Source organism: Alexandromys fortis, unplaced genomic scaffold (assembly GCF_014885135.2).
Source record: "Alexandromys fortis isolate MF-2015 unplaced genomic scaffold, M_Fortis_MF-2015_v1.1 scaffold_14, whole genome shotgun sequence".
In the NCBI taxonomy this organism is placed as follows: Eukaryota; Metazoa; Chordata; class Mammalia; order Rodentia; family Cricetidae; genus Alexandromys; species Alexandromys fortis.
Genome location: NW_026067910.1, coordinates 9,600,061 through 9,615,427, shown reverse-complemented (window position 1 = coordinate 9,615,427; position 15,367 = coordinate 9,600,061). Strand labels below are relative to the sequence as shown.

The 15,367-nt window shown below is 37.8% G+C and overlaps 1 protein-coding gene across 1 annotated transcript in view; it reads left to right on the top strand.

The window, feature by feature from the left end:
- Tbc1d32 (TBC1 domain family member 32) overlaps positions 1–15,367 on the top strand; it is a 172,757-nt gene that overhangs the window by 25,144 nt on the left and 132,246 nt on the right. Inside the window, exons 10-12 of the mRNA XM_050138090.1 lie at positions 2,342–2,401; positions 5,296–5,386; positions 13,420–13,560. Coding sequence (XP_049994047.1) covers positions 2,342–2,401; positions 5,296–5,386; positions 13,420–13,560 — 292 coding nt within the window. The remainder of the gene's footprint in view (positions 1–2,341; positions 2,402–5,295; positions 5,387–13,419; positions 13,561–15,367) is intronic.

Genomic DNA, 15,367 nt, shown 5'->3' with positions numbered 1-15,367 from the left:
ACCACTGGTTTAGAGGCCAATGCCCAGAATCAGTTTTGTTTGCTGCTTCCTGTCCCTATATTTGGGGATATGTCTAATGCCTGAATCTGGCAGTTTCCAGTGAAGCCTAGGACATCCCCAAGCTGGAAGTCATGTTAAAGCGATCTTTGTGCCGTCTCCCACCAGCTGGTGTGAAGTAGCAGAGTCCCTATCCTGTAGCAACAGCAACGCTGATTTCTGTGCTCAAGTCTTTCTCTCGCACATTGTCTACCCAGCTCTGGGTTTTTGTCTCGCTGGAGCAGAGAGAGGGAGGGGACAGGGACTTGCCATGCAAGTGTGACCCTCTCTGAATTCAGCAGAGCAGTTGAAAGCTGACTTTGTCTTCGGATGTTGAAAGTCTGTGATATGTGCCCAGTTTATTAGAGCACAACACTGTAGTGTGCATGACCTTACATAACCTATGTAGTACTGTTTGGTAGTCTTTAAATTTATTAGTATTAATTAAATCAGTTTAATTAACCTGAATCTTTTGTACCCTACATTTGATGCTTTTTAATTTTCTCAAAGATGAAACTAGTTTCATTGAAGGCAATATGCAAAAAGCATAAAAGCATATTAAAGAAAACCCTGTAAAACACAGGGGTCACCATTAAATCCTAGATTGTAGGCAGAGGCTGCTCATTGGTTTTTTGGCCACCCAGATCCGAAATAATCACCCAGAAACAGTATTATTACATCACTGCTTGGCCTATTAGCTCACACTTCTTATTGACTAGCACTTATATATTAAATAACCCATTCCTGTTATTTTATATTTTACCCCGAGGCTCGTGATTTACTGGTACTGGAGTGGGCGTCTTTCTCCTCTGGTGGCTACATGGTGTCCCTCTGACTCTACCTACTCTCTCCTCCTCTAGCTGCTTGGAATTCCCACTTTGCCCTATTCTGCTCTACAGTAGACCCAAAGCAGCTTCTTTATTAACTAATGGTATTCATAGCATCCAGAGGGGAATCCCACATCCTAGGTTTATATAGATTCATATTTACATAATATGTAACAATATGGTTAAGTGTTTTAAACAAAAATTAAATTATATTCTGATAACTGTTTGCAAAGCCTTTTTACTTAACATTTTGATTTTCATTAAGTGAATGAGGCAGATCACCAAAATTAAACACTAAAAATATATTAAATTAATTATTTTATTTATGCTCCTTAAAGCAACAGGAATTTATCTCATTCCCCTGTACCATTTGTGTCTAAGGTAAGAGTTGACAGACATTTAATGGATAGGGCCGGGCAGTCAGTGTTTATAGTTTTGTGCACTGAACGTTTTGCAGCTTTTCAGTCTAAATGGTATCAGATACAGACTATTCCAATAAGACATTTATACAAATTCATAGTGGGTAGATTTGGTTTTAGGGCTATAGTTTGCTGAACTTTCTGTTTTGAACCAGGTTGGTCTTGAACTCATTATGTAATCGAAATGGACTTGAATTCTAATTCTCATACCTCCATCTCCCAAATGCTGGGGATTATAGCTCTCAATCACCATGCCTGACAGAATAGGGTAATACTAAAGTAGTTTCATTTATGCCAGCATATGTTCTCTATTAATACTGAGAAATGGACTAATTGAAGTGATTTTAAGCCAAAGAGCTAATCACACAGGGTTTTGGTGAACTTTGAATAAAAGCACTGACTAATGCGTTAAAAATTCTATCACCAGAATTCTGATGAAGTTTTTAGTGATGTTTTAATTACTTTATTGTTTTTAAATAAAATGAAGGAACAAATTTAAGCATTAAAGTTGCTTAGCTAAAAAACTTACCCTTGGCATCTTGCAGTGTCGTATATGTATGTGTTTAATTCCATCTAATATTGGTCCAAAGGAAATAAAGACATTTTGAGCATTGCCATTTATTTAAAAATAATATTGATATAGAGTTGCAAAGATGTTGTCTTGTTGGAGAATCTCACCTTTGCAAATTTCTGTGTGTGTAGTCAGTATCTGATTAGTGGTCTTTGCCCCTCTCATTTACATATTATCCCACCTTGGTTCATACACTGCTAGCTGGGAGGTATTCTTTTTAAACAAACTAGCATAGAAATTGGATGTAGGTAATGAATTGTTGCCCTCATCTCTAATCTGTCACTAAATGGTCTACACTACTTTTATGCAATTTGCATTCTTGTGATTCCTATGCTTGTAGTTCATTGCACAGAGGTAAACTCTGCTTGACATTGATTATAATATTTTAAACCATAGTTATGGTGTGGTTTATGATATTGTAAACGATGGAGGAAATGGATTTTAAATGGTATACCTTTAACATTAAATGCTTTTCTCTTTAATTTTAGCATGCGTATTACAGCAGAACTGTAGTACTAAGACTACTTGAAAAGAAATATAAATCTCTGGTAAGCATGCCTGGTTTTTTTTGCTGAGAAATAATATCACAAAAAAGTTATGTAATGTATCAGTGTCTTAAATATGCAAAGTTGAGTGACAGTGATTCATATTGGGTAATGAGGCAATCCCTTTTAATGTAATCGTAAACTCCTATTCTATGAAATGTAAAGAGATAAAAGTTGAGTCTTAATGTACAATAAGGGAAACAGGAAACAGGGAAGATATGACAAATTGGGCTGCCTTAAATGATAGACTGGCTTGAAAGAAGCCATATTTTTAGGTATTAACGTGAAATTTGACTCAGGTCAGCTATTAATAATGCAGTTGCTTCTATAAAATATACTGATATGCTGTGTGAAAGTGGCCTGAAAAAGACTCAGTGAGAAATGCTTTTGTGTTTGCAAAAAATTGATCTGAATTTTACTAAATACAGCTAGATACAATTAATGTCTTACCACAAATAGCCATGTCCATTGCTATATGTAATAATGTATAAGGATACAGAAAGGAATTGAAAAGAAATGAATAAAACAGATAATAATTGACAAACATGAAAACATGTAATTTTAAAATGCATTTAAGATGGTAATAAATATGACTTATGTATTGAGGCAGAACTTTCAATCTGTAAGTTATTTGAATGGAGGATTCCTGAAATTATGAATTTTTGAATTTGAGCAATGGAGCAAAAAGTGACCATGGGAAAACTTGATTTTGTGTTTGACAATGTAGAGGATATAGCTGGAGAAGGGGAGAGGAGCAATGACTAATAGCAGGGGACTTTATTTCTAGAGGCCAGTGGTCTGGAAAAGGTGTAGGACAATTGAAATAGATTTTTTTTTTGCTGTTATTAATGCTTTATTTTTTTATTGAGCTCTACATTTTTCTCTGCTCCCCTCTCTTCCTCCCCCTCTTCTTCTACCCTCTCCCATGATTCCCATGCTCCCAATTTACTCAGGAGATCTTGTCTTTTTCTACTTCCCATGTAGATTAGATCATGCATGTCTCCCGTAGGATCCTCTTTGTTGTAGGTTCTCTGGGACTGGTTTTCTTTGCTTTATGTCTAAAAGTCACTTATGAGTGAGTACGTATGATATTTGTCTTTCTGGCTCTGCGTTACCTCACTCAATACGATGTTTTCTAGATCCATCCATTTGCCTGCAAATCTCAAGATGTCATTTTTTTTTTCTGCTGTGTAGTACTCCATTGTGTAAATGTACCACATTTTCCTTATCCATTCTTTGGTCAATGGGCATTTAGGTTGTTTCCAGGTTCTGGCTATGACAAACAATGCCACTATGAACATAGTTGAGCACACATCCTTGTTGTACAATTGGATATATATTCAAAAGTGGTATTGCTGGGTCTTGAGGAAGGTTTCCTAATTTTCGGAGAAATCTCCATAATGATATCCAAAGGGGATGTACCAATTTGCACTTTCACCAGCAATGCAGGCATGTTCCCTTTAGCCCATCTCCTCTCCAGCATAAGTTGTCATCAGTGTTTTTGATCTTGGCCATTCTTACAGGTGTAAGATGTAATCTCAGAGTTGTTTTTGATTTGCATTTCTCTGATGATTAAGGATGTTGAACATTTCCTTATGTGTCTTTCAGCCATTTTAGATTCCTCTGTTGAGAGTTCTCTGTTTAGGTCTGCACTCCATTTCTTCTTATTGGAATAGTTTTTCTTTTGATGACCAATTTCTTGAGTTCTTTGTATATTTTGAAGATCAGTCCTCTGATGTGGGGTTGGTGAAGATTTTTCCCATTCTGTAGGCTGTCATTTTTTCTTGTTGATCATGTTCTTTGCTTTACACAAGCTTCTCAATTTCAAGAAGTTCCATTTATTAATTGTTTCTCACAGTGTCTGTGCTGCTGGGGTTATGTTTAGGAAGTTGACGCCTGTGCCAATGTGTTCAAGTGTACTTTCCACTTTCTCTTCTTTGAGGTTTAATGTGGTTGGCTTTATATTGCGGACTTTGATCTATTTGGTCTTGAGTTTTGTGCATGGTAATAGATATGGATATCTTTTCATTCTTCTTCATGTTGATATCCAGTTTTGCCATCACCATTTGTTAAATATGCCTTCTTTTTCCCATTTTACATTTTTTTGCTCCTTTATCAAAAATCAATACATGAAAATCTGTCAGTGTAATCAACCATATAAATAAACTGTAAAATAAAAACTACATGATCATCTCATTATATATTTAAAAAGCATTAAACAAAATACAATACACTTTCATGATAAAGGTCTTAGAGAGAGCAGGGATTCAAGGAACATACCTAAACATAATAAAGACAATATACAGCAAGCCAACAGCCAACATCAAACTGAATGGAGAGAAACTCCCAGTGATCCCAGGAACAAGACAACGTTGTCCAGTCTCTCTAAATCTATTCAATATAGTTCTTGAGGGAAGTAGAAAAAGACAAGATCTCCTGAGTAAATTGGGAGCATGGGGACCTTGGGAGGGTTGAAGGGGAAGGGAGAGGCAAGGAGGGGAGCAGAGAAAAATGTAGAGCTCAATAAAAATCAACAAACAAAAAAACCCAATATTGAGGTCCTGGATTGAGCAATAAGATAACAGTTTTACAGATGGCTGTGAGTTTAACCTGGTTCTCTGTAAGAACAAGTGTTGTTATAACCTCTGATCTCTCTACCCAGTACCTGTAGTTTAAATTTTAACAATAAGTTAACAGTTAATGGAGTAGTTTTCTCAATTTGTATGTTCTTAGATTAATTTTCACGGTCAGCATTTTCAGTGATAGGATCTTATATAGTATTTCATACATATACATAATTAGCCTTTTTAATAGCATTGATTAATTTTTGAATTTTTGGACACAGTGGCTATGTATTTCTGAAGCCAATCAACTGTTATTATTATTTTTTTAATCAGATAACTACAGCAGTTCAGCAGTGTGTTCAGTACTTGGAATTGTGTGAGACTATGAGAACTGATGACATTTTGGGACATTCAAAGCATTGTGGTAAGTATTGTTTTATTACATATGCTAAAATGGCTAACTTCATTATTAGCAACTTAGTAATGGCTTCCATTTCTTAAATATCTTATTTTAAAAATACAATATTCATTGTACATGATACTGTATTTCTTTTAAGGTGCATATATTGTATGTGTTGAATACAGTTCATCCCTACCATGTTTCTCTATCTTCTTTTTTACTTCCCATCCCGTGTCTTTTATTCTCCTAGACAGTCTGACCTCTGCTTTAATATCATATACATATTTGTATAGATGCACATATATGTGTGTAATAAATCATGTATATACAAAATGATTATTTGTAACATGTGCATATATATATATATAATTTTATGTGTATGACATGGAACTAAAATGAGAGAAAATGCTTTTGCCTGAGACTAGCTTAATTTTTTAACATGATTCATTATTCTTTCATCAGTTCTCTTTCATCTTTGAGAACCGTCATTCATTTCATTGGCTCATTTTCTGTTTGGGGTGTTTGATTTCCTGTGGTTTTGTTTCTGGAGTTACTTGTGTATTCTAGATACTAATTTTCTGTCTGATGTGTAGCTAGCACAGATTTTCCCGTGTTGTGTAGGCTGCCGGCATTCGGTTCACTGCTCGCTTTGTTGTCCGGACATTTGGATATGAGGCCCCATTTATTGATTGCTGGCTTTATTTCCTGAGCAGCAAAGTTCTATTGAGAAGTTTATCTTGAAGTGTCTTCCCCAATTTATGATCTAGCAGTTTTAGCATTTCAGGTACTATTTTGAATTTTTGGGTCCATTTTGAGATTATTTGTTCAGATTGAAAGATAAATGTATAGTTTCATACTCACATGCAAAGATATCAATTGTCCCTGCGCTATTTAGTAAGCAGGCTGTCTTCTCCAGTGTGTCTTTTTGGCCCCTTTGCAAAAAAAAAAAAAAAATGAGGTGATTGTATTTATTTGAATTGCGTTGGTACCATAGGTTATGTTACTGTGACTTTAGAAATCAGTTCCTCCAGACTTAGCCTTTTTTTTTTTTTTTTTTTTTTTTTTTTTTTTTTTTTTTTTTAGTAAGGATCGCTTTGTCTCCCTAGGGTCTGTAGTACTTCCATGTGAATTTTGAGATTAAATATTTCTGTGGCAAATAACACCAGAATTTTGATGAGAATTGGATTGAACTGCAGATTGCTTCTGGTAATATAGCCATTTTCATTTTATATTTACGTCTTCAGTATTTAACGTTTTATTTGTAGAGGTCAGTCACTTCTTTGGTTCAGTTTATAATGAGGACTTTGTTTTGAGGCATTATGAATGGAATTGATCTCTTGATTTTTTTTCTCAGAATGCTTTTTTTTTCTGTCAAATAGGAAGGCTACTGATTTTTTATGTGGATTTTTTTTTTTGTTAATTTTGTGCCCTGTCATATTGTTGAAAGTGTTCATCGGTTTTCTTATGATGCCTTTAGGGTCCTCTATGTGTTCAGTAATTTTTGTAAATAAGAATACATTGACTTCTATTTGTATCCTCTTATCTTACTGTTCTATCTACTATTCTATTGTATAATAGTTGGTAAATGTAGACAGACAGTACTTCAAGTACTCTATTACATAATTAGCAGAAGTGGACAGGCACCCTAGTCTTGTTTCTGATCTCAGCGGAAGTATTTTTTTATTTTCCCCACTTAGCATGACTGATGTCTTTTGCTATGTTGAGGCATGTTTCTTCCATTCCTAATCTCTTCAGGACTTTTATCATGAAAGGATGGTGGAATTTTAGAAGCCTCAGATATATCTATTGAGATAATTTTGTGATTTTTCTGGTTTGTTTATTAGTATATTATTGTTATTGGTTTGTATATATTGAACCATCTCTGTATCTATGGAGTAGAATCAGCTTCATCATGATGAATTATCTCTTATTCAGTTTGTAATTATTTTATTGAGAATGCCCACATATAATGTTCTTCAGAAAGATTGGTCCATAATTTCTTTTTTTTTTTATTGTTGTGTCTTAATTAGACATGGGTTGCAGAGTAATACTGACATTGTTCAAAGTGTGTGGTAGCTGTCCTCCTCTTTCTGTTTTATGGAATAGTTAGAAAAGCACAAGTGTCAGCTCCTCTGTAAAGGTCTGGTAGATCCAACAGTGAATGTGTATGGCCGGGACTTGTTTTAGCTGGGAGATTTTGTTTTTCTCTGCATCAAACTCACTGCTTGCTCTAGATCTCTTTAAATTGTTTATTTTGGGGCTAGACAGGGGACAGAGTCAGGTTAAGATCACTGGATGATCTTCAGAGAACCTTGGTTCAATTCCTAGTCCCCACAGAGTGGTTCCCAACCATCTGTAATTCCAGTTTTAGGGAATCTGTTGCCTCTTATGGCATCCAAAGGTACCAGGCATTCATCAGGCCAATATGCAGGCAAAACACCCCTACCTATACAAATACATCTAAAAATAGTTTATTTCATTTTAGTTTAATTTTGACAGATCATGTCTGTCTTGATTTTCATTTGTTTCTTTTAGATTTTATGTGTTTTATAACGATATTATGAATTAAAAAATATGATTTTATTAATTTGTTTTTGTCAATCTTTTGATTAGTTTGACTATAGGTTTGCCAACCTTGGATAGGACTTGTCTTATTAATGCCCTTTCTGCCATGATGAGTTATATCTTCCAAACTGAGAGCAACACAGACTTCTTTGCAATTAAATTGCTTTTGTCAGGCATTTTGACACAGTGATCAAGAGGAAGTATTAGAAAGAGTTTCATCTCTGTGCCAAACTGGCCATGCGGCTCTTAGTCCCTTTGAACACGATTTCTGGGAGGAGTATGTAAGATGTTGGCATTCTGGAGAAGCAACATAAGGCAGCAGAAAGTGCTTAGCAGACTATGCTAGCGGGGGCTCTAGGGACTGAAATTCCGGGAGAGATGCAGTGAGTGTGGGTTATCCCTACAGGGTTTTACAGGGCAAGGGAGGTATCAGGTTCCTGGTTAAAGGCCATTCACATAACATCTGGAATGAACTGGGCTATGCTCTGCCTGAGTAGAAAATTTCAGTGCAGTTGAATTAAAGGTAATAGACCAATTTATTGGTGGAAGATATTTAAAAATGGCATGGCAGAACCAAAGCAGCAGGGAATTTACTATGAGATTTATCTTCTGGAAATATCAGAAGTTATGTCCATGAAAGTCTCACCAATATGACTGCCTATCCAGGACCTGAATATGACTGGCACCAGTAGATTTGGTAATATGTTTGGGGGAAGGAATGTTGCGAGCTGAAGAAATCCTCTCCCTCAGGGAAGAGCACACCAATAGCAAATGGTGAGCCCTGAAACAAACATTCAAGTAACATTATACAGACTGAGTCGGTTGTATTTAGGTATTTTGAAATAAATAAATACGTATGTGTATATTTATATAAACACACACATGTAACAACAAAAGCCATAGACTTGGAAGAGGGCAAGGTGAGGGAAGTACGTGGGAGGGCTTGGAAGGAGGGAAGGGAAGGGGGAAATATGCAATTATGTCATAATCTCAATAAAAATTTTTAAACAAACAAAAATCTCAGCTTACTCTTCAGGTTATACGTGGCTGTTACCGTTTCTGGCTAGCAGTTAGAGTGAGAGATCAGGAGATAGAATAGAAAGATGTGAAGAACATGCAGTGTGCTAAGGAGAGAAGCTTCGTGCTGTGGAGAAGATTGACATACAGCTACAGGCAATGGAGTGGTAATTTTTGACACTAGGAACTCTAGGGACTAGTGTCGTGAATGAGAAACCTTATGCTTTGTATTTGGATAACATGAATGTTTGCTAGAGAGTAAGACTCTGCAGCCTCTAATATTTCCCCAGCCTATAATACAGAGGCATTTTAGTTGGATTTCAATTGCTGTGATAAAACACCATGGCTATTAGAAACTGGGGAGGAAAGGGTGTATTTCAGTTTACAATTCCACATTGCAGTTCATCATCAAAGGAAGTCAGGGCAGAAACTCACCTCAGGATCCTGGAAGCAGGAGCTGAAGCAGAAGAGGCCATGGAAGAATGCTCTCCCTGGCTTGCTACTTGTGGTTTGGCAGCCTGCTTTGTTACACACCCCTCTCAGTAGTGTAGTAAGAGTGGCGGGCTGTGTCCCGCCACCCGGCTAGCTTTACCTGAAATAATTACATGGAAACTGTATTCTTTTAAACACTGCTTGGCCCATTATCTCTAGCCTCTTATTGGCTAGCTCTTACATATTGATCTAACCCATTTCTAATCCGTGTAGCCCACGAGCTGGCTTACCAGGAAAGATCTTAACCTGCGTCTGCCTGGAGTGGGAGAATCATGGCGACTCCTTGACTCAGCTTCTTTCTCCCAGCATTCTGTTCTGTTTACTCCGCCTACCTAATTTTTTGTCCTATCAGAGGCCAAGCAGTTTCTTTATTACTTAACCAATGAAACAACAGATAGAAAGATGACCCTCCTCCATCACAGTAGACCAGGGCCTCCCACACCAATCAGGAAAATGCTCCACAGGTTTGTTTCAGGAGACGTCTTCTCTATCTCAGTGCTTTCTCCCCAGGTCTTTCTGTAATTTGTTTCCAGTTTCTATAACCCTAACCATGACAGTGTGGTATTTTAGATTGCCCTCTTGATCCTGTTGCAGTTTCTGTGTGTGCTCTAAAAATAGTTGGGCTAACTAGGGAGGGGGACTTGATTGGAGGAGGGGGAGGGAAATGGGAGGCGGTGGCAGGGAAGAGTCAGAAATCTTTAATAAATAAATAAAAAATAGTCATCAGTGGCTGTATTGTGGCCTTCTATTTCTCTGCTGGTGCTTAGACCCAAACCCACGGCACTGTCCATGCTAGACACCTTGTCTCCCACTGAACTACACCCCAGGGCCACCATGTGGACTTCCTTCTGGTACCTTCCTCTGCATTGCGCTCATGTGTGTGTATTATTCATTAAAAAAAAACAAAACCAAAACAGCCTGTTTGTGCTGCACGTGCGGATGACCTCTCTGCCGGCCTTCAAATCTGGGAGGAATCTACTAGAAGTGTTCATTTTCTTTCAGGCTCCAGCTCTTCATCTCGTCTCCTTTTTCATCCATAGAAATGCAGCTTCCTCCTTCAGTACCATGTGGCCTCCCCATTCCTGAGTCCATGCTTTCCTGCCCGTCTCCCCCCATTTCACAGACTAAACCTCTGAGTCTTCTCCCTTTTCATAACACTGTCACTCTTTTTTTAAAACATTTATTTATTTATTTATTTATTTATTATGTATACAATATTCTGTCTGTGCATATGCCTGCAGGCCAGAAGAGGGCACCAAACCCCATTACAGATGGTTGTGAGCCACCATGTGGTTGCTGGGAATTGAACTCAGGACCTTTGGAAGAGCAGGCAATGCTCTTAACCTCTGAGCCATCTCTCCAGTCCAACACTCATCACTCTTGTTTGGATTCCTCCTCCTTATCTGATAGGCTGTTCTCTTTCACCTGAGACGTGCTTCTCTGTTCTTTATTCATTCCCAGAAACTTTGCTTGTTCACCCCCCTGCCCGTGCACTCTGCTTCTCCTTTTGGGAGAGTCCATTGAGTTTCATGGCTTTAGGTATTTACTTAATTTTATGTAATGTAAATGGTAACCGAAATCTTCAAGGGCATATAATTTTCCTGAATTTCACACTTGGGTGTTACTTAACGTTGCTGTTGGAATGTTACATCGACACTTGTAGGGCTTTAAACACCAAAGACCCAAATTAATGTTGATTCTCTCTCACCCTATTGTTTTTGTTATTAGAATTGCTTAAAAGTATATGAAGAAATTTATCATAAAGCTATGAACGTGAGTTTTCCCTACTTTTTTCATTCTTTTGATGTTATTGTGTAATTCTTGCTAAGTCATATTGATTTAATCTCCTGAAACATGTATTTTTGTCTGTTTCCTCTTTGCTAATACCTTTATTTATATATTCTTAAAAGATTTATTTTTAATTTTAACTGTATGCATTGCACTTATGTGTTTTTATGGAGGTGTGTGCCTGTGGAGGCCAGAAGAGGGCCTCCTGTGGACCTGGCGTATGGGCAGTTGTGAGTCTTCTGACCTGAGTGCTGGGAACTGAACTTGGGTCCTCTGGAAGAACAGTATGTGCCCTTCCCTCCTCAGTCATTTCTCTAGCCCCTGGTTCATAATTTTGAAAGGGAGTTTCTTACTTCAGACTTTGACCTTGTTTCATCAACTTCTGTCCTGCTATCATGGTCCATTCTTGACAATTCATGTTCAATTGCATTGTTTTTCTAAAATCCCTCCAATATCTTCCCCATGGCCTCAAATCCCCTCTGTGCCGTAGTCCTCTGTGGTCTAGTACTTTTATCCTCTGAGCTCTCTCACTTGTCCTCCAGCGTTCTGATTGTACCATGTTGTTATGGAACACGGAATGGAAAGACAAGTTTCATGCTACTTACTGTAGTTTTCAAGGTGTGTGTGTGTGTATGTGTATGTATCTGTTTATGTATGTGTATGTATAGTGTATATATGCATTCATGTTTATGTGAGTTGTGGGTATCTGTTTGCATATGTATATGTATAGTGTATATATGTCTGACCACGTATGCATGTTTATGTGAGTTATGGATGTCTGTATATGTGTATATATAGTATATATATATGTTTGTATATGTATGGATTTTTACGTGAGTTGTGGGTGTAGGTGTACATGTGTGAGGGTGCATGTGCACGTGGAAACCTGAGTTCAACTTCAGATGTCATTTCTTGGGGACCACCTTCCTTCCTTGTGACAGGACCTTAAGCTGGCCTGAAACTTGCTGAGTAGGCTAATCTGTAAGGCCAGGGAGTCTCAGGAGCATATTGTCTGCTTTCTCTGAGCTGAGATTATAAGCACGTGCCACAATGCTGTTTATTGTTGTTTGTTCTTAATGTATTCTGGGAGTGAAATTCAATTCTTTGTTCTTTCAAGGTAAACAGTTCATTAACCGAATTATCTCCTTTGCCCTTTTGAATAATTCTAAATACCAGTGAATAGATTAGGATCTTATAAAATTGATGCTCAATATAACTTGAACATATGGGTGATGGATAAATGAATGGGGAATAGATAAGGTATGATTCCTGTTTTAGAGATTCTAATTTTAGTTGCAAGCATGATTGTAATCAGTATGACCTATTGTATGTAGTACAAACTAAATATCCCTTCATCAAAATGCTTGGGACCAGAACTATGCCCAATGTATTTTTAGTCCTTATTCAATATTGGGACATTTCCGTAAACTTTATCTGTGTTGCCTTTTTATGTGGTTGCTCCTGTTTTATTTCTGTAGCTGTGACAAACAGCAGCAGATGGGAGGAAAGTTTATTAGGCTGACAAGTCCAGGTTACAGTTCATTATTATGGGGGACATCAAGGCAGGAACTTAAAACATCACATCCCCAGTTAAAAACAGAGAATAAAAACAGATCTATGCTCATTTGATCTAAGGTAGCACATCCACATTTATTACACACAGAATAAAAGCAGATCCATGCTTGTTTGCTCTCCAACTGTTCTGGACCACTGTCTAGAGAATTTTACCACTCACTTTGGCCAGGGTCTTTGTATATAAATTAACAATCCAAATGATTTCCCTAAGACATGCCCAAAAGCCAACCTGATCTAGATATTTATCATTAAGACTCTCTGCCTAGGGGTTTATAGGTTGCATTAAGTTGACAGTTAAAACCAGCACAGTGGTAAAAATTAAATAACTTTTTTGTCACTTTTTTTTGACGTCTGTCTTTGGTGATGAGTAAATTTGGCAGTATGATGGTATTTTTGGATTGAACACTGGCAACAGTGGTTACCAATTTTATAATGACTACTCCCCCCTCTGATCTACTGTACAAGATTAGAAATATTGAGGAAAATAAATATTAAAAGTTTATATCAGCAGTGTCTACAACATAGATGATAACATGTTTGATTGTCAAGAGGGATTGAAGACAAGTATTGTGAAATACATTATTATTAAAGTAAATGGTCTTTTTTACTTCTATTCTCAGGAGACAAGCAAAAAAGTTTCTTCTACTCAGGACAAGAGCTGCAGTATATTTATTTCATTCACTCGCTGTGCCTTTTAGGAAGATTGTTGATATATACACAAGGCAGAAAACTATTTCCCATAAAGCTGAAGAATAGAAAAGGTAAGTGCTATTAGAATAAGTGAGTAGGTAAAGATATGATATAATTTATAGTATACAGGTTCATATTTATAAATTTGGCTTAGTATTGTGATAGTCACTGTTCTGTTGCTGTGAAGAGACACTATGACCATAGCAACTCTTATACAAGAAAGCATTTAATTGGGGGCTTGCTGCAGTTTCAGAGGTTTAGTTCATTGTCATCATGGCTGGGAGCATGGTGGCATGCAGGCAGACATCATGCTGGAGAAGCATCCAGATAGACAGGCAACAGGAAGAGAGAGACACTCGGCTTGGATCAGGCTTTTAAAACCTCAAAGCTCAGCCCTGGTGACATACTTCCTCCAACAAAGCCACACCCATTCCTACAAGGCCACACCTCCTAATGCTTCTAATGCTTCCATTTCCTGATTAAGCTTTTAAATCTATGAGAATACCACAGTATCTGCTTGGCACCATTAGTTTGCTCTTTATTCCTGTGATTAAATACTGTTATCAAAAACAACTTGAGGGGGAGAGGCTTTATTTCATCTTATAACTTATAGTCCTCCATGAAGGAAAATCAGAGAAGGAATTTAGTACAGAAACTTGGAGAACACAATACTGAAACCTAAATCAGAGGCCTTGGAGGAGTGCTACTTACTGGCTTTGTATCCCTTGGCTTGCTCATCCTGCTTTCTTATACACAGCAGGAAAATCTGCCAAGGGGTGGTGCTACCCACAATGAGCTGTGCTCTCTCCCATCAATCATCAGGCAATAAAATGCCCTATAGGCATGCCTATAGGCAATCTGATAGAGGCTCTCAGGTTATTCTAGCTTGTATTAAGTCTACAAAGGAAACTCAACTAGCATAGGCTCTTAGCTACATACCTTGTAGTCATATGTACTGTTGCAATTTTTTCTGTCTTTATTCTTTTCAGTATCAGTATGTGCTTATTACTGTATATATATTTAATTATTCTCTTATTTCATTTTTCTAAAACTCTAGTCTAGACATACTTGGTGATTCAATTCTGGATACGAAACTAGAAGACCATTTAAAAATTTGGGTTAGCCTAAGGATTGTCTGTGATCTTTCAGGGAAGGGTGGGATCACTCCTGGGCTGCTGGTTCTAGCTTCTGTAAGAAAGCAGGCTAAGCAAGCCTCAAGGGCAAATCAGTAAGTAGCCCTCCTCCATAGCCTCTGCATCAGCTCCTGTCTCCAGGTTGCTTCCCAGGGTTTCTGCCATGATTTTTCTCAGTGACAGACTTAGGAGCTTTAGGTGAAGTAAACTCTTTCCTCCCCAAGTTGCTTTTGAGTATGGTGTTTTATCTTAGCAACAGAAAACAGAACTAAGCCAGAAATTGGTACTAGGTCATGGGGTGTTGCTGTGACAGGCCTGACCACACCATTTGGAGGAGGATTGGAGACCGACTTTGGAACTTTGGGCTTGTAAAGCCATTGAGTGCTCAAAGCTCTGTGGGCATTTAGGATGTTGAGAGCAATGCAGGTAGTGGAGGCCTGGCTTGTAACTTTTCAGAGTCCCTTAACGATTCTACTGGGACAGTTTAAGTGATCGTTTGAATCATTGAAAAGAAACTTTTACTCTGCTGGCCAGCTAGGACTGAAGAATCAGCTGTGATTAGAAGAGAAGAGAACCAGTGAGGCAGAATCTTCTGGGGATGTGCTTCCTCAGGGTCAGCACACAGAAGCTGTGGTCTAGAGGTGCCCAAAGCTGTCCCTGGTGCTGGCAGCGGAACTTGGTAATGAGCAAGAGTCTACTGGGTGTTTCTGGTTTTTAAAGCGTGATGAGGTCCTGGAGAACAGCC